This window comes from Melanotaenia boesemani, chromosome 24 (genome assembly GCF_017639745.1).
Source record: "Melanotaenia boesemani isolate fMelBoe1 chromosome 24, fMelBoe1.pri, whole genome shotgun sequence".
NCBI lineage: Eukaryota > Metazoa > Chordata > Actinopteri > Atheriniformes > Melanotaeniidae > Melanotaenia > Melanotaenia boesemani.
Genome location: NC_055705.1, coordinates 1,752,712 through 1,779,486, shown reverse-complemented (window position 1 = coordinate 1,779,486; position 26,775 = coordinate 1,752,712). Strand labels below are relative to the sequence as shown.

The following is a 26,775-nucleotide window of genomic DNA, read 5'->3' as shown; positions in this document are numbered from 1 at the left end:
AGGCTGAAGAACAAAGCCCTTAATTAATTAATGTGATTGTTTTACTTTACTAAAAAAAAAAAAAAAAAAAAAAAATTACTACTACTACAATATTGAATTTCCCTTTGGGATTAATAAAGTATTTTTCATTCATTCATTCATTATTTTCTAAGACAGCCACATTTTGATCGTACCTTATCTACTTGTTCTCTATTATTTAGGTAGATTCAACTTGATCTAGAAGGTTCCTTAATGTACAGAAAACTTTAATATTCTTTCTCACTTGAGTTATTTTGGATAAAGCAGCTGCAAAAATGTCTAAATATGAATTTTATTAGTAAATAAAGGATTTTAACATCAGAAACTCAGAAGTCTGCAAACATGACAAATACTACTCACAAAAAGTTAGGGATATTCAGTTTTCTGTATATCAGAATTCACCTAAAATGCACCATAAGCTTTCCAAGTGAACTTAATTTGACATCCTCTAACTTTTTAAATGGACTTTTTAAAGTTTAACCATATAATGTCGCATGTATCATATTTGATACATTGAGTTACTGGGACCTTTTGCATCACTTTATGGTAAAACTTGGCTCAAAACCCTGTTGAGCATAATCTGATTGATTGAAAATGTTTATTTGAACATAATTACAAATTACAAAAACAAAACAAAACAAAAAAAACCTAAAGTTAAAACGAAGTAGATAGAAGCAAAAGCTTATCTACTCCCACCCAGGTAAATTACAGCAATTTGTAACCATTATATCATAATCACATTCATCGTTAACTACTAGGCATTACATAGTCTTATAATTTATATCTTATAAAGATCAAATACTGGTCCTCTGCCTCCTGGAGGTTTATCACACACTGATAAACAGTAAATATACATAAATCTTTTCTTACAGCTTTTTCTCTAAAGCAGAACCTAAAACACTAAATCCAGTTGTCTGAACCAGATGTTCAGTTGCCTGAACCCACTAATTGAATCAGTCACTTTTGGCAAAACCATAAGTACTATATATATATATATATATATATATATATATATTAGGGCTGCAACGACAATAGTCGACAATAAAAATAGTCGACAACGAATTTAGCCGTTGACTATTGTCGGTAAAAAAAACAACAAAAAAAAACTACAGAGTGAGCCATCGTCTTCTAATCCTATCTCTGCTGAGAGTTGCACAATGCACATGCGCAAAGAGGGCAAAAAAAAATATAGAGTGAGACATCGTCTTCTTCTTTTTTTTTTTATCTCTGTTGAGAGTTGCACATGCGTAATAAAGTCTGCCAGGGGAAAAATATGGTGGCGGACCAGAGAGGAAAACCACGGCGGAGAACGTTAAAAGTCTGGGATAACGTCACGTTAAACTTACAAAATAAATTAAATACATGTGAGATTTGTAAAGCGGACCTTGTGTACCACGGAAGTACGTCTGCAGTGCTCGAACATTTAATGAGGAGGCACATCAGATTTACTTAACAACCTCATGCAAGATTTCAAAGCTGAAAGTGAAATAAGATCCATATATAATAATCATGAGATACATAATCCGATTGGTCGACTAGTCGTTTTAATAGTCGGTGACTAATCGACCATCAGAATAGTCATTAGTTGCAGCCCTAATATATACATATATATATATATATATAAAATTGTCCCCTCGTCCTCCGTGGGCAGTCTCTCATCCATCCAAGCTCGGGTCCTCTACCAGAGGCCTGGGAGCTTCAGGGTTCAGCGCAGTATCTTTGCTGTTCCTAGGACTGCACTCTTCTGGACCAAGATGTCTGAGGTTTGTCCTGGGATCTGCTGTAGCCACTCTTCCAGTTTGGGGCTTACTGCCCTGAGTGCTCCGATGACCACAGGCACCACTGTTGCCTTCACTTTCCAGGCCTTCTCAAGTTCTTCTTTCAGGCCTTGGTATTTCTCCAGTTTCTCATGTTCCTTTTTCCTGATGTTACAATCGCTTGGTATTGCGATGTCAACCACAACGGCTTTCCTCTGCTGTTTGTCCATCACCACAATGTCCGGCTGGTTTGCCATTACCATTTTGTCGGTCTGAATCTGGAAGTCCCACAGGATCTTAGCTCGGTTATTCTCTACCACCTTCGGAAATGTTTCCCACCTTGACATTAGGGCTTCCAGTCTGTACTCCACACAGATGTTCCTGTACACTATACCAGCCACTTGGTTATGACGCTCCTTGTAAGCTTCCCCTGCCAGCATCTTACACCCAGCAGTTATGTGCTGGATTGTCTCAGGGGCCTCTTTGCACAGTCTGCACCTGGGGTCTTGTCTTGTATGGCAGATCTGGGCCTCTATTGCTCTGGTGCTTAAGGCCTGCTCCTGTGCAGCTATGATCAGTGTCTCTGTGCTGTCTTTCAGTCCAGCCCTTTCTAGCCATTGGTAGGATTTCTCGATATCAGCCACTTCAGTTATCTGTCGGTGGTACATCCCATGGAGGGGCTTTTCCTCCCATGATGGTTCCTCCATCACCACATGATCTGTTTTCCACTGCCTGAGACATTCACCGAGCACTTAATCCATTGAGGCCATCTTCCTGATGTATTCAAGGATGTTGGATGTTTTATCCTGGATAGTGGTTCTGACACTCACTAGTCCTCTGCCTCCTTCCTTGCGCTTAGTGTACAGTCTCAGGGTGCTGGATTTGGGGTAGAACCCTCCATGCATGGTCAGGAGCTTTCATGTTTTCACATCTGTGGTCTGAATCTCTTACTTTGGCCAGTTTATTATTCCTGCAGGGTATTTGAGGACCGTCAGTGCATAGCTGTTAATTGCCATGGACCTTGTTCTTGCCATTGAGCTGACTCCTTAGGACTTGCCTTACTCGTTGGGGGTATTTGGCTGTGGCTGCTTTTCTTGTGGCCTGTTTGAGGTCGCCATTTGCTTGTGGGATTCCAAGGTACTTGTAGCTGTCCTCAGTGTCTGCTATTCTGCCGTCTGGGAGTGAGACCCCTTCTGTATGGACTACCTTCCCTCTCTTTGTCACCACACTTCTCAAGTCCGAATGACATTCCGATGTCATTGCTGTAGATCCTGGTTGTGTGGATCAGTGAGTCAATGTCTCGCTCGCTCTTGGTGTACAGCTTGATGTCATCCATGTAGAGGAGGTGACTGATGGTGGACCCATTCCTGAGTTGATGTTATACATCTCCAAGCATTCCAGGATCCATGTGTGTGGCATTGAGTCATAGGCTTTCATGTAATCAATCCAGGCAGTGTACAGATTAGTATTCCTGGTTCTGAGCGACTGTTCTATCTACCAGCAACTGGTGTTTTGCTCCTCTGGTATTTTTTCCAATGCCCTTCTATGTTGTGCTCATGTATTGATCCATGTGCCCACTTATCTTAGTCGCTATGATGCCTGACATGAGCTTCCATGTGGTGGGGAGACAGGTTATTGGGCGATAGTTGGATGGAACTGTTCCCTTCAGGGGATCCTTCTGGATCAGGATTGTCCGGCCTTCAGTTAGCCATTCAGGGTGGGTCCCATCCTTTAGCAGCTGGGTCATTTGCGCTCTCAGGTGCTCATGGAGTGCAGTTAGCTTCTTCAGACAGTAGGTGTGAACCATGTCAGGCCCTGGTGCTGTCCAGTTCTTCATACCTGAGACTCTTTGTTGAATATCTGCCACTGTGATAGTTACTAGTTCAGGGAGGTTTCTGTGGTCTGCTCTTAGATCCATCAGCCACTGTGCAACACTGTTGTGCGATGCCTGTTCTTTTCCAGTATTGTTCAGTCTCCAGCCTTGGCAGGTCTGCCCTGTTTTTATTACCCTGCCACTGAGAGTACACGTTAGCTGGTTGAGTTGAGAACAGCCGGTTTATTCGCCTTGCTTCAATCTCTCTTGTGTACCTCCTGGTTACCTGTTTTTTCATTGCACCTTTCTGTAGCTCTGATAGTTGGCTCACTTCTCTCTGAGCTGCCTTGATTTTAGCCTTTTAGCTTTCTTGCTCGTTCCCCAGCACCTGGCACAGACCTTGTTTGACCGGGCGATTTCTGAGCCGGTATGTCTCATGTTCCCTTGTCTCTCATCATATGAGGTAGGCAGGTCTTACCAAAGGACCCACACTAGGTGTTGGTAAATGCCCCAGCTGGGATGTGGACCCGTAAAAGTCGGATGACTTACTCACACCCACTCTTTATACATACATACATATATATATATATATATATATATATATATATATATATATATATATATATATACATACATGTATATATTAAAAAAAGTAAAAGTTATGGTGGGAATGTTCTCTAACAGCAGAATTTAATGGTTAAATATGTAAAGAAGCTGCAGAAGATGTAAAATGTGTCATCTTTATGAATGAATGAATGAAATGAATGAATGAATGAATGAATGAAAAATACTTTATTAATCCCAAAGGGAAATTCAATATTGTAGTAGTAGTAATTTTTTTAGTAAAACAATCACATTAATTAATTAAGGGCTTTGTTCTTCAGCCTGATAGCTGCTGGAAGGAAGGATCTTCTGTATCTCTCTGTCTTGCATCGGACTTGAACAAGCCTCCCACTGAACACACTCTGTTGTTTCGTCACGGCGTTGTGTAGAGGGTGTGAAGGATCTTCCATTATCTTCGTCAGCTTGTACAGAATTCTTTTTTTGATGATCAACTCCAGCGGCTCCAGAGTTACTCCAAGCACAGAACCGGCTTTCTTGATCAGTTTGTTAATTCTTTTCAAGTCTCTGGTTCTGATGCCGCTGCCCCAGCAGATTGCTGCAAAGCTGATTGCACTTTCAACAACAGACCTGTAGAACATTTGCAACATTTTGGTGCAGACGTTAAAAGATCTCAGCTTCCTTAAGAAGTAGAGTCTGCTCTGACCTTTCTTGTAAATGTACTCAGTGTTGCTTTTCCACTCAAGTCTGTTGTCCAGCTGAACTCCAAGGTACTTGTATTCCTCCACCACCTCCACCTCCTCTCCCATGATGGAAACACTTCTATGTGTGTTCTTGTTCCTCCTGAAGTCAACAATCATCTCCTTTGTTTTCTTGGTATTCAAGATGAGATGATTGTCACCGCACCATTTCACAAACTGACCGACCAGTTCTCTGTACTCTGCTTCTTGTCCATCACTGATACACCCAACAACTGCTGAGTCATCAGAGTATTTCTGCAGATGACAGAACTCAGAGTTGTACTGGAAGTCTGAGGTGTACAGCGTGAATAGAAATGGTGAAAGTACAGTCCCTTGTGGTGTTCCAGTGCTGCTGACCACCATCTCAGACACACAACCTTTCAGTCTCACAAACTGTGGTCTGTTTGTGAGGTAGTCGTAAATCCAGGTGGTTGTGGAGGGATCCACCTGGAATTTCTGCAGCTTCTCACACAGCAGAGCAGGCTGAATCGTATTAAAAGCACTTGAGAAATCAAAGAACATGACCCTCAAAGTGCTGCCTGACTGGTCCAGATGAGAGTGGGCTCTCTGAAGCAGGTATATGATGGCATCTTCAACCCCAAGCCCATTACGGTATGCAAACTGTAATGGGTCCTGAAAGGTGTTCACCTGCTTGCTGAGGTGAGCCAGTAAGAGTCTCTCCAGGACTTTCATGACGTGAGATGTCAGGGCGACTGGTCTGTAGTCTTTTGGTTCAGCTGGTTGTGGTTTTTTAGGCACTGGAACAAGGCAGGATGTTTTCCACAGCACCGGGATTCTTCTCTGACTCAGGCTGGTGTTGAACAGGTGCTGGAGAATCGGACATAGCTGTTTTGAGCAGGTCTTGAGAACTCTGGGACTGACACCATCTGGACCTGCAGCCTTGTTCTGGTTCAGTTTCACCAGTTGTTGCATGACTTGGTTACAGGAGACAGACAGAGTGGAGGTGAAGGCAGAGGAGGTTTCAGGAAGTCCTGATGTGGAGGGAGATGAGGTTGTGTCCAGGTCCTTGACTGAGCTGCAGGGTGACAGAGTGGAGGTGTGACAGGAAAGCTGTGGGCTCATGGAGGGTGTGTGGCTAGTTGGGGTTGAAGCAGGAGGTGAGCTAAACCTATTGAAGAACATGTTCAGTTCATTCGCTCTGTCCAGACCTCCATCAGTCTGATCCTCCTTTATCCCGAAGCCAGTGATCTTCTTCATTCCTGACCACACATCCCTCACATTGTTTTTCTGAAGCTTACTTTCCAACTTCTTCCTGTAGTCCTCCTTGCACTTCTTCATTTGTGTTTTAAGTTGTTTTTGTGTGGACTTCAATAACTCCCTGTCTCCATCCCTAAAAGCTTTCTTTTTGATGTTCAGCAGCTTTTTCAGGTCACTGGTGATCCAGGGTTTGTTATTGGGGAAGCACCTCACTGTTCTTGTTGGAACGGTGCTGTCCACACAGAAGTTAATATAATCTGTCACACACTCAGTCAAGGCATTGATGTCATCTCCATGAGGTTCACATAGGACGTTCCAGTCTGTAGCCTCGAAGCATCCTCTCAGAGCATCTTCAGCTTCATTAGACCAGGTTCTAATAGCCTTTCTAATGACTGGTTGTTGCTGAACGATGGGCTTGTAGGAGGAGGAGAGAAGAACTAGGTTATGGTCTGATCTTCCTAAAGGTGGCAGGGCAAAGGAGCTGTATGCATTTTTAATATTTGCATAAAATAAGTCCAACGTTTTGTTTTCTCTGGTGGAGCAGCTGACAAACTGTTGGAAAGTTGGTAGAGTTGCAGAGAGGGAGATGTTGTTAAAATCTCCAGAGATCGCCACAAATGCGTTTGGATGTTGTGTTTGAAGCCTGGCCACTACAGAGTTAATGACATCACAGGCTGTGTCTGGAGCGGTACCAGGTAATGAATGAATGAATGAAAAATACTTTATTAATCCCAAAGGGAAATTCAATATTGTAGTAGTAGTATTTTTTATTTATTTTTTTTTTTTTTTAAAAACAATCACATTAATTAATTAAGGGCTTTGTTCTTCAGCCTGATAGCTGCTGGAAGGAAGGATCTTCTGTATCTCTCTGTCTTGCATCGGACTTGAACAAGCCTCCCACTGAACACACTCTGTTGTTTCGTCACGGCGTTGTGTAGAGGGTGTGAAGGATCTTCTATTATCTTCATCAGCTTGTACAGAATTCTTTTTTTGATGATCAATTCCAGCGGCTCCAGAGTTACTCCAAGCACAGAACCGGCTTTCTTGATCAGTTTGTTAATTCTTTTCAAGTCTCTGGTTCTGATGCCGCTGCCCCAGCAGATTGCTGCAAAGCTGATTGCACTTTCAACAACAGACCTGTAGAACATTTGCAACATTTTGGTGCAGACGTTAAAAGATCTCAGCTTCCTTAAGAAGTAGAGTCTGCTCTGACCTTTCTTGTAAATGTACTCAGTGTTGCTTTTCCACTCAAGTCTGTTGTCCAGCTGAACTCCAAGGTACTTGTATTCCTCCACCACCTCCACCTCCTCTCCCATGATGGAAACACTTCTATGTGTGTTCTTGTTCCTCCTGAAGTCAACAATCATCTCCTTTGTTTTCTTGGTATTCAAGATGAGATGATTGTCACCGCACCATTTCACAAACTGACCGACCAGTTCTCTGTACTCTGCTTCTTGTCCATCACTGATACACCCAACAACTGCTGAGTCATCAGAGTATTTGAGTCATCAGAGTAAATATATAATATATATAAATATATAAATATATATAAATAATATATATACCGCTACCAGAATAACGCATGTGAACTCTCTGGGTAAATAATACGGGCGGAGACTCACAGCTAGCAGTTCAATGTCTCTATTGCAGATCTTCTCTTTAACAGTGACATGTTCAGGATGACACCAGCGCTGGTTTACCAGCACCGCAATTCCACCTCCCTTCAGCTTCCCGCTGAGTTGTTTATTGCGGTCTGCACGGACCGTCCTGAAGCCGTGTACAGACGCATTACAGTCTGGGATGTGTTCATGCAGCCATGTCTCGGTGAAGCACATAATACTGCACTCTCTGTATTCTTTAAGAAACCTGGTTAGCACCTGAAGTTCATCAATTTTGTTACCTAGCGATCTCACGTTTCCCATAACAACCGTTGGAAGAAACGGTTTGAATCGCCACCGTTTTTCTCTCTGCCTCGCTCCTGCCCTGCATCCTCTTCTCTTTCTTTTCAACTCCGTTGGGATTTGAAGTGTTGTTTCACTGATAATCTTGAGTTTGGAGAGTTTTATCAGTTGATCCCGATGGTAAACAAGTCTCGTTGCCATGGAGACTCACAATAACAAGTCTTGCAAAAAGAAAAAATATTCAGAAAAATCTCCCGTATAGCACAGCCTCTGACCAGCGCGAAAAAATCTACCCGAACAGACACAGATTGACAGCTGATGTCTTAAAAAAAGACGGCTATATTGCAAAAAAATCATAAGTTAAAAACAGAGCTACTACAATTGCTGCTGCCACCTAGCGGCGCATTCTAGAACAACATACATAAGATGTTTTTTAAGAGAGTTTTGATGATAGAGAAGAAAACCCTGATCTGATAACATTTGATATTTCCACTCTTGAGAAAATACACCCGGAAACAGTCTGCAGGGCCCCTCATTGATGCATCTCTGCACCCAGGTTAACCTTCTGGACTGCAGGTTAATAATAAATGAGTGTCAACACACTGTATCAAATGGATGAACTGTGTCTTCATTTTCCACCTACCTGCCAGGGGCATTCACCTTTTGGACACTCGACTCCTCCTACGATTCGGAGATTTTCATCTTTCATTTTTTCCTGTAGTACAGGCACCATGCCGCAAGCTATCAACTCTGAAACAAGAAAGCAGATAGATACTGTAATAGCTTTGAAGGGCATTTTTCTATATTACTTTGGTTGTTTTAGCAAAGATATTTGTAAATTAAAGAATAACAACTAGGATATAACAATTGTACATTATAACCTCATTTTAAAACATGGTCTCCCACAAAGACTCACACCAGAACTCCTTCCATTTTTTCATGCTGCCATTTAAATGTTTAACAAATGATTATTTCTATGCTGACGATATGCAGATTTATGTTCCTGCATCTATTAAGAAATGCTATTCAGATTTCCCATATTTTTGTTAAAGTCTTTCCCATGTAGCCCATCTGGTGACATTGGATGAAAGTATATTTTATTCATGGCCACAGATAATAAATAATCATTTTTACTTTATTAATCCTGATTGGGAAATTCAGCTTTGCATCCTGCAATCCTGCATTCTCTAGTACATCTAGAGATGGGACGGCTGCCATGTCAGCAGCCCAGCAAACAGTTGTGAGGGTTAAAGGTGTTCACCTCTTCTGGCACTCTGGAGACTTGAACCAAGGTTCTCCAGACCCAAACACACCTCTGTAAAAACTAAGCCACCATTCCCTTTTATGACTAGCTACTAAATCATGAACAAGTGGGAACAAAATTATCCATCCATCTATTTTCTATACTTGCTTATTCCATTCAGGGTCTTGGGGGAATTGGAGTCTATCCCAGCTGCTACTAGGCAAAGGGAGGGTACACCCTGGACATGTTGCCAGCCTATCACAGGGCTGGAACTAAATTAAGCAGCCAAATTAAGTGTATCTGTGCTTAATTACAAAATATCACAGGATATATTAAATTAAACTAACACGTGGTATGAGCTGTTCGGTCCCTGTAAGACCAGTTTCAGAGTATGGTCCACATTGCCAACAGTTAGTTGGATTAGTTTCCAGTTTCCAGGGTTGAACTTCACCAAGGCTGCCCTTTGTCACTGATTCTGGTCATAACTTCTGTTAACATAATTTCAAGGTACAGCCAATTTCTAGTTTTTATGCTAAAATATCATTTTGCCCTCTTTCAAAACTGCTCTTACTTTGAAAACTCTGCTCCTCTTCTCAAGTTTAGTGTTGTATGTTCCTCATGGTGATGCTCAAGCCCCTCAATCACTCAACACTATAGAATTCTGCTACATATTTAACACCAGCTCCATATGCATGCTAATTTATAGTAAGTCAATTCTATAGCACTATAAGAGCTGAATAGTTATGTCTCAATTTAAGATTTCTTTATTTTATACCTGGCATACAGTACATTTGTATAGGTACAGTTAGTTTTTAAATTAGTACTTTTACTGAGTTAGCAAGTCACTGTTTTTCTTTCATTAAAAAAAACCCTGCATATATCAAAAGAAAAACTTAACTTAAATAAATAAAAACATAATGCTGGGTTGGGTAATCCATATGTGTTTTCTGATGATCCCAGTTAATTACAGATTTTCTGAGTGCACTGTAAAACAAGCGCACCCTGAAGAAGGCGATTTGCTCGGTCAGTATTTATCTAGTATTCTGTTGGCTGGAAGACATTTGACAGACAGTTCATTCAGCAACTCAAGAGAGAAGAAAAATATCTGAGAGCACAAGTTGTGAGAATGAGTCTGAGTGTGGGGGGAAGAGACCAAGCTGGAGTCCAGGAGATTTGAACCTGCAACCCTAAACCTGAGAAGAGGAGCAGAGTTTCAAAAGGAAGACGATATATTTGAGAGCAAGAAGGGACTTTTTGAGAGTGAGAGCAGAGTTTTGAGAGAGAACAACTTTATATTTAAACCTGAAAACAAAAAAATCTTGCTCTTAAATCAAACAATTATGCTCTCAATTAAAGAGGGAAAAACCTCCATAGGTTGAAGATCAGCACCTCCAAATCCAGGAAAAAGGTGTCATGCCCTTTCCAGGTTTGGAATGAGATTCTGTCCCAAATGGGGGGATTCAAGTATCCAGTCTCACGAGTGGGAGATGGACAGGCGGATCGGTGCGGCGTCTGCAGTGATGCGGACTCTGCATTGGTCTGTCGTGGTGAAGAAGGAGCTGAGCCAAAAGGCAAAGCTCTCAATTTACCTGTCGATCTATGTTCCCACCCTCACCTATGGCCACGAGCTGTGGGTAGTGACTGAAAGAACAAGATCGCGAATACAAGCGGCCGAAACGAGTTTCCTCCGCAGGGTGGCCGGGCTCCCCCTTAGAGATAGGGTGAGAAGCTCGGTCATCCGGGAGGGGCTCAGAGTAGAGCCGCTTCTCCTCCACATCAAGAGGAGCCAGATGAGGTGGATCAAGCATCTGGTCAGGATGCTTCCTGGACGCCTCCCTGGTGAGGTGTTCTGGGCGATTCCACTGGGAAGATACCCTGTGGACCCAGAACATGCTGGAGGGACTATGTCTTTCGGCTGTCCTTGGGAACACCAGATGGCCGAGGAGAGGGAAGTTTGGGCTTCTCTGCTTGGGCTGCTGCCCTGCGATCAGACCCAGGATAGGCAATAGAGGATGGATGGATGGATGGATGGATGGATGGATGGATGGATGGATGGATGGATGCATGGATGCATGGATGGATGGATGGATGGATGGATGGATGGATGGATGGATGGATGGATGATCATAAGATAATATACATTCCATGCTCCAAATGTTAAGGCCGGCACATTGCCCACAAGATGAGATAAATTTGTTTGTTTTGAACAAAGTTCATTCTGGCCAGTCCGCGGTGGGGCTGGAGTGTCTGTTGTTCCTCAGAACTATCTATTCAACCTTGTTGAACCTTGCATATCCGCAGAAAATTAGAAATTATGCAGAAAGCTTCCCACTTTTCCACATTAACCCCGCCGACTTTACATTTCTGATCAATCAATATTTGTTGTTGGACAACACACGAGAAAATTTCTGCTGTGATGTCTTGGTAGGTGCTGACATTCTTGTTGTGGTTCTGGTCTCGTAGCCCAACCCATCAAACATACACGAAGTCATTTATCTCAAACGAAGATACCTCACCGAAGATCTGAAGACTCAACTAACCTTTGGCGACACAGCTCCGTCCATCGGTGCTGAGAATGTAGCCGTCTGCACACGAACATGACAGCCGTCGTCCAAACGCATCCTCCTCGCAGAAATGTTCGCAGTCTCCGTTCTGCAGCAGACAACTGTCCGACTGAGTCTGGTGTTCTAAAACACCAAACCAACATCTATTAGTGTGTATTCGTCATAAATATAAGAGAACATAATGACTTGTCAGTGTGTGCGTTTTAAATAATAATTGAGTTTGTGGTGCAGCAAAGCTTTGAGAATTAGTTTGACCCTTTTTGACTGATATTTGATTGTAATATATCACTTTAAGACAAGACCCCTTTGAAAAGTACATTCATTAAAATGCTGTTTCTGATAGTAACGAAGGAACATTTCTACATGTAAAGAACTACAGCTGATCGCGGCTTGAAGCTTCTAAATATTTCGTAAAATTTAAGTGTTTGACTTGTTAACATAAGAGGATTTAGTTTACAGTGTGTTTTATCTGCTTTTATATAAACAAATTAAGTGGAATTGCAGTCCACATGTCGGTGCCTTCAGACTGAACTTCGTTTCCTGAAAGTGTTGAACCAGTTTGGACGTTGTACTCACCGAGCTCACAGTTGAGTCCTCTGAACTGAGGCAGACATAAACAGGTGTGGGATGCGGCCTCGGAGAGGCAGGTGCCGCCGTTCTGACAGGGACTGGACTTGCAGTGGTCCGGCGCTTCAACAGAAACACAGCAGATGGTTTCATGTTGGTGCTGATGGTTCTCAGGGACCTCTGAAACACATGACTAAGGAAAAAATGACATTTCTGTGGTGTGATAAAAAAAGGGGTTTTATGGCTCTAATAATCCTAAACTTAGGTATTACACTCATGTCCACTTTATCAGGTCCACCTTTTAGTACCAGGTTGGACCTCCTTTATTGTCCAGAACTGCCTTAACTCTTGATGTGATAGATTTTAACCAGGTGGTGGAAACCTTCCTCAGAGGTTTTCTCCATATTGACATGACAGCATCACACAGTTGCTGCAGGTTTGTCGGCTGCATCCATGATGAGAATCTCCCGTTCCACCACATCCCAAAGCTGCTCTACTGGACTGAGATCTGGTGGCTGTGGAGGCCGTTGGAGTCCAGTGAACTCATCGTCATGTTCTAGAAAGCAGGTGGAGATGATCTGAGCTTTGTGACATGGTGCATTATCCTGCTGGAAGTAGCATCAGAAGATGCTCCACTGTGGTCATAAAGGGATGGACATGGTCAGCAACAATACTCAGGTAGGCTGTGCTGGTTGAACCAGACCACGTTGGTACTAAGGGGCCCAAAGTGGACCAAGAAAATCTCCCCCCACCATTACACCAGCAGCAGCCTGAAGCGTTGATCCAAGGCAGGATGGATCCATGTTTTCATGATGTTTCCAGCAGATTCTGAGCCGAGCATCTGAATGTGGAGCTGAAATGGAGACTCATCAGACCAGCGACGTTTCTCCATCTTCTATTGTCCAGTGTTGGTGAGTGTGTGTGAATTGTAGCCTCAGTTTCCTGTTCTTAGCTGGCAGGAAGCTGCTAATAACAGGTGGAGCTGAACAGGTGGAGCTTAACAGGTGGAGCTGATGAAGTGGACGGTGAGTTTATGGAAATGCTTCGGATGTTTCAGGTCGTTTCACAGGATTAGAAATGATTAATGAATAAAAATTGTTCTTTGCTAAACTTTGAGACTGAAAGGGGAAAAAATGTTCTTACTGGTGTAAATCTTCCAGAACTCGTTCTGTGGAAACAGACATAAAGTTTAGAGTTAAGTAAAAAAAAAAACAGTGATTTCTTCTGGTCTTGTTTGCTTTTATTTGTGTGCAGTTTGTGTGTTTAACACCTTAACACCTGAATTTATCCTTACAATTATAGAAAAACAAAATAAATACAGGAAAACAAAAAAGACTTGAATACAATAAAGTTAAACAAAATATTAAATAAACTATTAACAATAAATAGAGACGAACAGTAAAATTTGTATATTTATTTATTCAGCCTGGTGAAACCAGTCTCATCTTAGAGACATAAAACCATGTGTAACCTGTACATTTCTACTTGGAGTTTTAGTTCTGGTCCTGAAAGACGAGGCGAGGTTGTTTCGAACCGTTAGTTACCCTGGATGGCCTTTGCTTCGCCTCCACACGTGAAGAAGTTTGGAGTCTCCAAAGTGGGTCAAACACAAGCATTCGGTCTCCAGCTGATGCTGAGAAACTTATTTTATGTGATTTTATTTTATTTTATGTATAGACTGGACGTCTGTGATGTCGTTTTTGCTGGTTGTCCAAACACCTTTTCGAAATATTGATGTTTCTGTCTGAGGCAGGTGAAGTGAAAAGGTCTCCTGACGCCAGTTTGATGAATAATAAAAAGGTTTAATACAAGTTCACCTCTGGACCAACCATGAGATTTGCTTACCAGGGACAGTATGTTTAAGCATGTAGTTCATGGAAGGCATATGCAACACGCTGGATCTGGATACTACGATATCCTTCAGCTCATCCATAACTCTGACTGGAAGAGCTCACATTTCCCATGTTCAGGTTTCTCTTCATGGCTTCCAGTGAAGGTTTCAAGCAAAGTGGGTACTGCAGTTTTAAAGCTTGACACACAGAGTTTGTCCATTCAGAGACACCGTAGTAAAAATGGTGTTAGCTGCCATGCATGTGGACCAACGGCAAGTAACAGAATAAAAGAATAAAAGCAAGCGTTGTTTTAGTAATTAGACAAACACAGTTTTTAATGATAGATTTACATTTTTGTCACTGATCTTTGATTTTATTTCACACCTTTAAACTTCTTCCCTGTTCAGCACTGATGTTGTGTTACAGCGCTGTATAAATAAAGTTGAGTTGAATTCTGCAGGCTAACTTGTTGCTCGTTTTTTCGGGTCTAACATGGAGGCTAAATAAATAAAGATTGATTGATTGGCATGTGTTAAATCAAAACTATTGATAAAAATAAAATCTCAGCTTCAAATGTAATGAAAGTCTGAAGTGTGCTGAGAAGTACCGTTAGCTCGGTGTGCTCAAACACCTCCCGGGCCTCCTCGTAGCTGCATTTCTCCTCCACACACTCCCTCTTCAGATCTCCCTTCTGCAGCTCCTCAAACCAGCCAGAGTTGTACCTCCGGGTTCGGACCAGGACGCCATGGGCCTGATGTAGATCCAGAAAGACTGCTGGACGTGGAGGGGGCAGAGGAAGTCAGGATTTCGTTGAGGCTGATATCTACATGTACATGATGGACTTTCATGGAATTAAATTACAGGATGAGCATCATGAAAATGGACCAAATTTCTGTTGTTCAAAATCCAGAGAAACTCGTTTTGGTTTAGGTCCTGTGTCGATGCGTACATCCTGACCACCACACCTGCTGTGTTTAGAGTTGCTGTCATGGTAAAAGGGAAAAACTGCATCTTATAGACTACTTGTGGTAGAAATGCTGGATCTTTTGAAGACTTTATTAACTTCTCTGAGTCATCTGTCAAACTTTCATCTATGACGACAGCGACGTGACTGATTTCTGTTCAGAAATGCTGTTTTATGGCTCAATAAAAACAGAAAGTGGATGTATTATCTAAAAACCACGGCCATGTAGCATGTACGTGGGTGGTGATGTTTCACAATGTTGGACATTAATGTACCAATTTATAAAATGAGCCCTGAGTTTACTTTGTTTTCATTGTAAGCTTAGTTTTGAATAGAGTAAAAAAAAAAACACTTTCGATGGCTAAATAATTCTGAATTTCTCAGCTGATGTGAGGATGCATCTCTGAGTGCTTGACCAACCTTTCTGTGTTCAGGGGCCTTATTTCTAAAACCGTGTGTAGCAAAGCAGACTACAGGTGGCGTATGCAGGGAAAAGTAAATGAAGCACACAAAAACTTCCAGATTTATAAAAGTGTGCGCATGCTCGTCCCACACATGAATCAGAATCAGCTGGAAGGTGAACACCTATAATAATTACTCATCATGTTATTTCCATGATGCTCAGGAGATCCTGATGGACCACGTTTAATTGTTGGGCACAGCATGGTCGTCACCAGAGTCAGAAAGGTGGAGAAGGGCAGCAGGTGGAGATGCTATCAACGCCGTGTCAGAGGGAAGACACGCCAGAGAGGAGGATCAGCTCTTTTATTCCTTTGTTTTCATTTAGAAAATGAACAAAAAAAACAAAACAAAACAAATTTAATCCTAGAGGGAAACTGCTGTTCCTTTACTTTCATTAGTCCCCAGAACCCTCGTTTCCAACAACAGAATACGGAGCAGATCCTGCAGATGAAGCAGTCGCCTCAGTTACTGTGGACCCAGGTCAATGAGCCACATGTTGAATCACATATGATTTAAACGAGAATGAAAATACTTTGGTTAATGACAGCAGATTTAATTTTTAATTAGCAATTTCCCTCTGGAAGGTGTCGGTTGCTCAAAAACCCAGTGTTGGCAGCACTTGCAGAGGGACTGGCACAGCCTGGTTCCTCCTGGTTCATCTCTGTAACACTGGGCCCAAATCACAGACGTCCGAGAGCACCGCAGAGGACTGAGAGCATCGCAGAGGACTGAGAGCATCACAGAGGACCGAGAGCATCACAGAGGACTGAGAGCATCACAGAGGTCTGAGAGCATCGCAGAGGTCCGAGAGCATCGCAGAGGACTGAGAGCATCACAGAGGACCGAGAGCATTGCAGACATCCGAGACCATCTCAGAGGTCTGGGAGCATCGCAGAGGTCTGAGAGCATCGCAGAGGTCTGAGAACATCGCAGAGGACTGAGAGCATCGCAGAGGACCGAGAGCATTGCAGACATCCGAGAGCATCTCAGAGGTCTGGGAGCATCGCAGAGGTCTGAGAGCATCGCAGAGGTCTGAGAACATCGCAGAGGACTGAGAGCATCGCAGAGGTCCGAGAGCATCGCAGAGGACTGAGAGCATCACAGAGGTCTGAGAGCATTGCAGAGGTCCGAGAGCATCGCAGAGGACTGACAGCATCGCAGAGGACCGAGAGCATTGCAGACATCCGAGAGCATCTCAGAGGTCTGAGAGCATCGCAGAGGTCTGAGAGCATCGCAGAGGACTGAGAGCATCACAGAGGACCGAGAGCATCACAGAGGTCTGAGAGCATCGCAGAGGTCCGAGAGCATCGCAGAGGACTGAGAGCATCGCAGAGGACCGAGAGCGTTGCAGACATCCGAGAGCATCTCAGAGGTCTGAGAGCATCGCAGAGGTCCGAGAGCATCGCAGAGGACTGAGAGCATCGCAGAGGACCGAGAGCATTGCAGACATCCGAGAGCATCTCAGAGGTCTAAGAGCATCGCAGAAGTCTGAGAGCATCGCAGAGGTCTGAGAGCATCGCAGAGGACCGAGAGCATCGCAGAGGTCCGAGAGCATCGCAGAGGACCGAGAGCATTGCAGACATCCGAGAGCATCACAGAGGTCTGAGAGCATTGCAGAGGACCGAGAGCATCTCAGAAGTCTGAGAGCATCGCAGAGGACCGAGAGCATCTCAGAGGTCTAAGAGCATCTCCGAAGACCAAGAGCACAGCATGCAGCATTCAGAACTGGTTCATGAGCCATTCAGTAAGTCTTGCTGGTCTCCGAAAATCCACTCACTACAGAGTTTCGCGCCATATAGTCCAGCAGAGCCACATAAGCCACTGTGCGCATTGAGTAGCCTTTTTATATCCAACCACCAATTTTCTGAATAACTGCAGGTGAAAATACCCTGATTGTAGCCTGGATGATGAGCACTGTCTTGGCCTTTGTTCCAATCAGTTTAAACACTCTCAGAAACACCAGGACTCGGTAGATTAACTTCCATAGAGTTTACTGAGACTTTGTAAAACTGCAACACAGTACATAAAATATTGTATTACTAAACAAATAAACACAGCGTGGGAGCAACAATGTACGTTAGCTAGGTGAGCTACGTAGCTATTATCATAATAATGCAAGCTAATAAATTAGCGAGTAACAACAGAAGTATAAAGCTAATCTGGTGCGGTAGCACGATAAATATCTTGGCCGTCTGAACATTCACACAAATTAAAATTCTCAAGTAGCCTGGTAATACAAAATAAACACTACTTACAGACGTTGCCTGAGCAAAAGGAGAAAGAACTGTCCAAACTGAGGAGCTGACAGCTATGTGTGCTTACACGAGAAGAGCTGGAAACTGACTGCAAACTCCTCCTCCTGGATTCCCAGCATGCACTGCTCACAGATTGCTTTAACTAAACCTATGATGCTGAACTGAATAAACAACATTTGTCTGAAGCATAACACTCCCCGCTTGGGGTCTCAAGAGAGCCCACATTTACGAACAGAATCAGTCTTTGGAGAGAGGAGCAGAACAACTTCTGCGACAGGGCGGAAGAAAGTCTTTTTGTGCCCATCTTTGACAACTTCCACTTCAACCTTCCGAACCAGCCCATCTTCTCCAGGAAAGGTCTTTGTGATGATGCCCATAGGCCATTGGTTCCTCTTTGCCAGGCTGTCTTTTAGAAGGACGATGTCCCCTTTTTGAAGGCTTGTCCGTTGTCCTTGCCACTTGTGCCGAAGCTGCAGCGTTCTGAGATATTCATGCTTCCAGCGATTCCAAAACATGTCCGCCAGAGCTTGAACTTGTCTCCACTCCTCTCTGAGGAGATCTGCCTCCCCAAACCTGCCTGGTGGGGGAGGAGGCACGGCCCTCGTCTTGAGGGTCAGAAGCATCGCTGGAGTGAGGATGAGAGGTGATTCTGGGTCTGATGAAACCGGGATGAGCGGTCTAGCGTTCATGATGGCCGCCACCTCAGCCATAAGTGTTGTTATGATCTCGTGTGTCAGGCGAGACTTTCTCTGCTCAAGCAGCATACAGTCCAGAATGCGGCGAGCAATGCCAATCATCCTCTCCCATGCACCACCCATATGAGACGCATGGGGAGGGTTAAACACCCAGGTGCAGCTCACTGTGTCCAGGTACCGCTCCACACTATTAAACCCTGGATTCGTCTTATCCATTTCAAGTTCGTGGGAGGCCCCAATGAAATTAGTTCCGCAGTCTGGGGGCTTTGCGGGCCCCCTTACTGCAAAGAACCTCCTCAAAGCGTTGATGAAGCTGCTGGAACTCATGGTCTCAATCACCTCGATATGAACTGCCCTCGAACACATACAAGAGAACATGACGGCCCACCGCTTGGAGTTGGAGGCTCCTCCCCTTGTACGGCGTGAGACGATGTCCCACGGTCCAAAAACATCAACGCCTACGTAGGTGAAGGGAGGTGCGACTTGTAGCCGTTCTGCCGGCAGGGCTGCCATTTGCTGACGTTCTGTCCTTCCCCTCAATTTTCTACATATGACGCATCTATACAGCAAACTGCTGATGCAGCGTTTACCACCCACGAGCCAGAACCCTGCAGCTCGAATGGCACCTTCGGTCATATGTCTCCCTTGGTGCTTTATTGCCTTGTGATAATGAGACACGAGCAGGTTTGCTAGGTGATGCCGGCCAGGTACGATGATAGGATGAGTCTCATTCTCACTCAGCCCTGCCTGGCCAATCCTGCCTCCTACTCTTAGGAGTTGATCCTGATCCATGATGGGATGTAGCTTCCACAGGCTGCTGGAAGCTGGGATGTTGGACCCTAAGTTGATGTGCTTCAGTTCCTCTGCATAACATTCATTCTGGACACTCTTTATAATGCATACTTTAGCCTTTAACAGCTCCTCTTCTGAAGGATGACAAAGGTGCCACCCCTGACATTTATTCTGGATGGAGTGGGCAAAAGAACGGGCTACATGAATGAGGTGTGCTACGGCTGTGAGAAGAGTGTCAAATCTGGAGAAGCGTTCAAAGCGCTGTGGGTGTACTACATCTCTGGGAACATGTGTGAGGTTTGTCACCACCTGAGGACGCACTTCAGAATCGATGTCAGGGTTGACGAGACCATATGTTTCTTGGGTTTCAGACGGATGTACAGGTGAGTCATGAAGAAAGGCTGGTCCCTTGAGCCATGCTGTGCTGCCAAGTGAGGCTGGCGTAACAGTTCTTGACCCAATGTCGGCTGGATTAAGATGTGTTGGAACATATTTCCACCGACCAGGACAAGGTGATTGGAGAATGCGTTGTACTCTGTTGTGTACATAGACATAAAATCTCCTTGTCTGGTTGTGGATGTACCCCAGTACCACCTTGCTGTCGGTGTAGTAGGTAATGCAGTCGAATGTGGCGTCCATCTCTGTGACTATAGTCTCGGCGATCTCGACAGCCAGTACAGCCGCACAGAGCTCCAATCTTGGAATGGTTAGGCTGGGCTGAGGAGCCAACTTTGCCTTGCCGAACACGAAGCCAACTTCAGCCTGCCTTTGGTGGGTTGTGACCTTAATGTATGCCACAGCTGCTATTGCTTTGACTGATGCATCAGCAAAGACACAAAGTTCTCTTCCCAGCGCGTCTGTAGTGGAGAAAGACGTATAGGGGCGCGGTATTTGGAGCTCCCGTAGGTCCTGAAGTGACTGTTTCCATCTGGTCCACTCGATCTCCATGTCCTTAGGAAGAGGTAAGTCCCAGTCCTTCGCTTGCATAGTGAGCTCCCTGAGTATGAGTCTGCCGTGAACCGTAATGGGTGCCAGAAATCCGAGGGGGTCGTAGAGGCTATTCACTGTTGAAAGTACCCCTCTACGGGTAAACGGCTTCTGATCGTCTGCTATCTGAAAAATGAAGGCGTCTGTACGCATATTCCAGCACAGTCCAAGGCTGCGTTGGACAGGCAGGTCATCGATGAAGAGATCAAGGCTGTTGACGTTCTTGGAGCGATCTTCGACAGGGAATGCCTCAATTACAGCAGGTCGATTTGAAGCAATTTTGTGTAGTCTGAGGTTAGAAGCTAATAGCATCTTCTGTGCTCGTGTGACGACATCGATGGCTTCCTCTTCGGTGCTGAAAGACTTTAAAGCGTCGTCAACGTAGAACTCGCGGTCGACGTATCTTCTTGCGTCACTGCCATAGTCAGCTTCTGCTTCCTCAGCTGCGCGTCGTAGGCCGTACACAGCGACAGCTGGCGAGGGACTGTTCCCGAAGAGGTGGACCCGCATTCTGTAGTCTACGATATCGGATGTAGGATCGTTATTCCTGTACCACAGGAAGCGTAGAAAATCCCGGTGATCCTCCCTCACAATAAAGCAGTGAAACATGTGTTCGATGTCAGCTGTGATTGCCACCTGTTCCTTCCTGAACCTCATAAGGACGCCTAGCAAGTTGTTGTTGAGGTCAGGCCCGGTGAGCAAAACGTCATTGAGAGACACTCCCTCGTATGACGCGCTGCTGTCGAAGACTACACGGATCTTATCGGGTTTTCTGGGATGGTACACGCCAAACAGGGGCAGATACCAGCACTCTTGTCCAGGTTGCAGTGATTGGGCTACTTCCGCATGTGCTTTCTTGAACATCCTTTCCATAAACTCTAAGAAATCGGCTTTCATCTGTGGCCGCTTTTCCAATGAGCGCTGAAGCGAGACTAAACGGTCAAGGGCCTGTTTCCTGTTGTTAGGGAGCCGCTGTCTCGGTGACCGAAAGGGCAAAGGTGCAACCCAACTTTTGCAAGTGTCCTGATGGCACTCAGTTTCCATTATTCTCAGAAACTCCAGATCTTCTTTGGATGGAGCAAACCTGTGGTCGTCGGAAGTACGAGCAAAAACAGTTCGCCCTAAGCTGTCTGTGGAGGATGCCAATTGGCTGCATGTAGGGGTTTGTGCTGAATGGTGTCGAAGTTCAGAGTTTTGACCAAATACCTCCTTCACTCGGATGTGGTTGCTACACGGCTGGAGATAACTTGCACGACCATTCTCTAAGATGGCTGTTTTACAACTTCTCACTTCCAGTGGTCTGTGGGCCCCTCCAAGGCACACGTCGCCGATGACGACCCATCCTAGGTCGAGCCTTTGAGCGAATGGAGCATCTCCTGGGCCGCTTATCTGCTCTCGGATCTTGTGGACCCGTAAGATGTCTCTACCCAGAAGCAGGAGTATCTTAGCATTTGGATCCAGGGGTGGTATTCTGTCTGCAATGCTTTTCAGGTGGGCATGATGGTAAGCCGCGTCAGGTGTAGGAATCTCGGTGCGAGCATTAGGGATTTGATTACACTCCAGGAGTGTAGGCAAAGGGATGCTCAGTCTCCTGTCAACTGGCTCCACGGTGTAACCACTAGCTCTCCTCCCCGCTGTCTCTGTGCGTCCCGCGCAGGTCTTGAGTGTAAAGGGGTAAGAGCATGTGGCGACCTGAAAGACATCGAAGAACTCTGATCGAGCAAGTGATCGATTGCTCTGCTCATCCAATATGGCGTACATTCTCTTAGACTCTTCCCTGCGTCCATTTGGAAACACGCTTACAAGGCAGATTTTTGCACATGATCTGGCGCTCAGACCTTCCCCACATACTTGAGTGCATGTCGACTTGACCTCCTGGTTGTCCGCTTTGTCCTCCTCCCTGCTTTCCTTTGGGGAGGAAGGCGACGACTTGGATTTCCAGATATGTGGGTTGGGGTGGAGTGCTGACACATGAGCAGTGCTTTCACATTCTGCACATTTTATCTCAACAGTACAGTTCTTTGCAAGATGTTCAGTGGAGGAGCAACAGCGGAAGCAGATGTAATGTTCTTTTAAAAGCTGTTTACGGTCATCAATGCTTTTCTCCCGAAAGCCTCTGCACTTCCTCAGAGGATGGGGCTTATTGTGTAATGGGCAATGCTTGTTTGGGTCAGCTCTTTCTCTATCTCCCTTGGACTCAAACTTGGCGGCACCTGAAACCTGTGTCTTTTGAACATACACAGACGTCTTTGTTGGCCTCTCCCAGTTACTCTTCCTCTCTGTTGGAGCTTGTATAGAGAGGTTAAAGCCTGGGTCTGTGCGAGCCCTTGCCTCTGTACAGACAAAGTTGACTAACACGGAAAAAGGTGGAAAACTGACAAAGTGTTCTTGCTTGAATCTTGTTCCATGATATAGCCATTTTTCTTGTAAGTTATACGGAAGTTTTTCGATGATGGGTTTAATTCCTCTTGAGGTATCCAGGTATGACAAGCCAGCAAGGTAGCCATCCTCCTTGGCTGCTTGTAACTCTGTTAGCAGGTCTGCCAGATCTCTGAGTCTCTGTGGCTCCTTTGTTGTAACCTTCGGGAACTTTTCTAGTTTGCTGAACAGAGCCTGTTCGACGGCTTCAGGTGAGCCATATATCTCGTCGAGACGCTCCCATGCCATGCGCAGTCCGGTAGTGGGATTCCTAATGTTGACAGATTTTATTCTCTTTACCTGCTCTGCTGACTCCTTTCCCAGATACTTGGTTAGGAGGTCGAGTTCTTCTGCAGCAGATAGATCTAGGTCAGCGATGGCATTTAGGAATGATGTTTTCCAGGCCCAGTAGTTCATTGGCTGATCATCGTATGTGGTGAGGCCTGAAGTCACCAAGCGACTGCGGGCAAGATATTTAATGAGGTCTCCGGTGGTGGCAGAATGATCATGGCCAGCTCCATGGGCTATCCCATGAACAGGAAGGTGCGTGGGAGATGAGACACCATGCCTGAGGTTCTGTTGTGGAAGAGTTCCGCCAGACTGGGGGAAGTAGTGTTGCGGCGTTCCCCTCATCTGAGGGCCCTGAGGAGCTTGTGGCCTGATGGCATCATAAGAAACTGGGTTTTGGCTTGTGTCGAGTGGGCAGGGTGTTAAAGGGTTAACTTTGGTTGCCAGAGCGTTGTCACTTCCTATTATAGCAGATGGATGCTTGCTGTGCAGGCTAGCTTGTGCTGATATGAAGGCGGCGGTGCGCTGGTCTTTAATAGCTTGAGGAACCGGGCTATTAATGTCGCTGAGCACTTCGAAGCCCATATCTTGTAAGCCGGCTACGAGAGTATTTGCCTCTGCTATGGCAGCATCTTTTTCTTTTTCATCGTTTAATGCATCAAGATTAGCCTTAATGCGTGCCTGCTCAACTTTAAGTTCAATTTCCCTTTTTGAATGTGCTGCTCTTGCTTGTGCTGCTTCGGCCTTTGCCTTAGCCTTAGCAATGGCGATGCTAATTTTTGAGCTAGCTGATGTGCCAGATGAGCGACTGCTCCTTGAATGCTCAGACTTAGCCTGGTTATCTCTATCCCCTTTGCTACTACTGCCGTGTTGTGACATGGTGGCTTGCTGTGTTTTTCGATTTCTGGAGAAGACAGCTGTAGCAAGGCTGCCTGGACGCTGTAACAGCTTTCTCTTGAAAAAAACGAAGCTCCGTGTAGTTGCGATTCTTGTATCTCCTGTTAGCTTGTTGCCGTCTTTTTACTGTCTTGGCCTTTGTTCCAATCAGTTTAAACACTCTCAGAAACACCAGGACTCGGTAGATTAACTTCCATAGAGTTTACTGAGACTTTGTAAAACTGCAACACAGTACATAAAATATTGTATTACTAAACAAATAAACACAGCGTGGGAGCAACAATGTACGTTAGCTAGGTGAGCTACGTAGCTATTATCATAATAATGCAAGCTAATAAATTAGCGAGTAACAACAGAAGTATAAAGCTAATCTGGTGCGGTAGCACGATAAATATCTTGGCCGTCTGAACATTCACACAAATTAAAATTCTCAAGTAGCCTGGTAATACAAAATAAACACTACTTACAGAAGTTGCCTGAGCAAAAGGAGAAAGAACTGTCCAAACTGAGGAGCTGACAGCTATGTGTGCTTACACGATAAGAGCTGGAAACTGACTGCAAATTCCTCCTCCTGGATTCCCAGCATGCACTGCTCACAGATTGCTTTAACTAAATCTATGATGCTGAACTGAATAAACAACATTTGTCTGAAGCATAACAAGCACGTTTCCACGGCGACCATGTTATTTTAATTGTAAAGATTAATTTGTCTGACAATTGTTGGCAGCAGCCATTATTTAGTGTGAATGTGTTTTAGAACATGTACGTTTTGTTTAAAAAAGATAGAAGGTATTTTAGCGGTTGTAACATCTCACTTTCTCTTGTAAATCCAGATTTTTCTGTTGTGTGTGCCTCTTTATTCATTTTTGTAAATAGTTTTAATATATAACATGTGATGTGAAAGTGTCATGCCTGCTCCACCTGCACCAGTACGCTCCACTTCACCAGCCTACTCATCACCGGTCCTAAGACTGCATTACCCAGGATTCCTCTGTCCCATCTCATCGGACTTCACCTGCCGTCTCTCCTCATCAACTTGACAAGTCACACCTGTCCTCCAGTCTACTTAAGCCTTCAGCACACTGCAGATCTTTGTATTGTCTTGTAGCTACTTTAGTCTGTGCGAGCTGCATTAAAACCCTTTTTCACATTCAGCCTGCGCTTGTGTCCGACTTTCAGCTGATCCAGCCTTACAGAAAGGTAATAGTTGACTTTGTGGTGTCACAGTTTCCTGTTTCTCCAGATTTTGTGCGTATGGCTACGGCAGGGTTGAAGTTGCCGTGGAGGTAGGGACATTCTCCCGCCAAGTTCGGTTACTAGAAATCCCAAAACTTGACTAGAACTGGCGTACGCCGGTTTTTGTACGTACACCAGCTTTATAAATGAGGCCCCTGGTCTTCTCCATGTTTTTCCTCTTTAACAAACTTCGCCTCAGGAATTATTGTTTTCACTATGATGCTTTAAACTCAGTTTTAAACACATTTTTCTGTCGTCATGCTAACGTTGGTTGTCAGCATCTTGAAATGAGCTCTGGTTTATTTTGTTTTTATTACACAACCATAAATAAACCTAAGCAGAAACTGGTTGACGTGAATGCTGCATTCCTACGTTCCCTCTAGCGCCACCATGAGGTTAATATTCTCCCTTAAGTCCAAAGGCCAACAAATGTTTATGTCCCGTTAACATGTTAGCATTTAGCCTGCGGAGCACCAGCTGGTGAACTCGTCAGCAAACATGAAAAAATAAATCCATACATTTAACTTCACGACGGCTGAACTTTGCTGAATTAGCAGGTGGGTGGACGCTGTTCGGACTTTCCTCACCTGAAGCCGGCTGGCAGCTATGGACGCTGAAGACGAGGGTGATGAAGACTCTCAGCGACATGGCTGATTTCATCAGGAAGCTGCTGTCCTTTGTCTTTGTTGATCTGAAGGTACAAAGTCTGCCCTTCTCCCATCATGCTGCTGGTCACATGTTGCCATGGAGACCCACCCAGCGATGAAATCCAAACTGACTTCTGCCGTCATCATGAAAACTGGTTTTACCCACCGACCCAGTCTGGAAAATTTTTTTTCCACTAACTCTGATGGAGCTCTGGTGTTTTCTCAAAGATGTTTTAAAAGTCCAAGAAAAGTGTAAAATAAAGTAAAAAAAAAAAAAAAACATCATTTTAATCCAGATAGTTATTAATAGTAAAGTGAAAGTAAATTAAAGCCTTTGTCAAAAAAAATCTTTAATCTGTTTTTATTATTTCAATGCAAATTGTGATATTAAAGTTATAACATGATGATAGTTAACATTTTAATATTTAAATTTTTTAACAGTTTTTAATCAAGAATCAAAACTACTTTAGATCATGATCCAATAATGATTCTTAACTGAATAAAATCATCATTAACTGGAATAACAGTAAAAATAATACATCAGGCTTTTTGAGAAAAGTTTTTTATCTCCATTATGTTTTATTATAAAAATATTCTTGTTTTATTTTACTTATTTTTTTATTAAGTTATTTTATTGGCAGGTTTTCAATTAGCTTAACTAACTTAATTGTTAGTTTAATTTAGTTATAAACAAATCATCTACCTTTCTTGGATGACATAACAAAAATATATTTTTAATCATTTTTAATAGGTTTTCTTTTATAAAGAATAATTATTTGATGGAAAAAATGTTGATGTAATAAAATATGAGCCTAAATTACTTTGTTGTTTTCAGTCTTTCCTCTGTCTAATTCAGAGTGAAAGTAATAAAAGGAAAAAGCAAAAATTATTACAAACATAGGAACATATAAATGGAAATA

The 26,775-nt window shown here is 44.0% G+C and overlaps 2 protein-coding genes across 3 annotated transcripts in view; both read right to left on the bottom strand.

Moving 5' to 3' along the window:
• The window catches only part of f7 (coagulation factor VII), a 29,915-nt gene extending 4,012 nt beyond the window's left edge, over nucleotides 1-25,903 (bottom strand). Inside the window, exons 1-6 of one of the 2 annotated variants that reach the window (XM_041978423.1) lie at nucleotides 25,796-25,903; nucleotides 14,822-14,988; nucleotides 13,526-13,550; nucleotides 12,392-12,505; nucleotides 11,792-11,938; nucleotides 8,652-8,758 (exon numbers count right to left, since the gene is read on the bottom strand). In XM_041978423.1, coding sequence (XP_041834357.1) covers nucleotides 8,652-8,758; nucleotides 11,792-11,938; nucleotides 12,392-12,505; nucleotides 13,526-13,550; nucleotides 14,822-14,988; nucleotides 25,796-25,868 — 633 coding nt within the window. In that variant the 5' untranslated portion in view covers nucleotides 25,869-25,903. The remainder of the gene's footprint in view (nucleotides 1-8,651; nucleotides 8,759-11,791; nucleotides 11,939-12,391; nucleotides 12,506-13,525; nucleotides 13,551-14,821; nucleotides 14,989-25,795) is intronic. The other variant, XM_041978424.1, reaches the window with a different exon arrangement.
• The window catches only part of LOC121635255 (NLR family CARD domain-containing protein 3-like), a 1,000,352-nt gene that overhangs the window by 177,777 nt on the left and 795,800 nt on the right, over nucleotides 1-26,775 (bottom strand). The window lies entirely within an intron of this gene.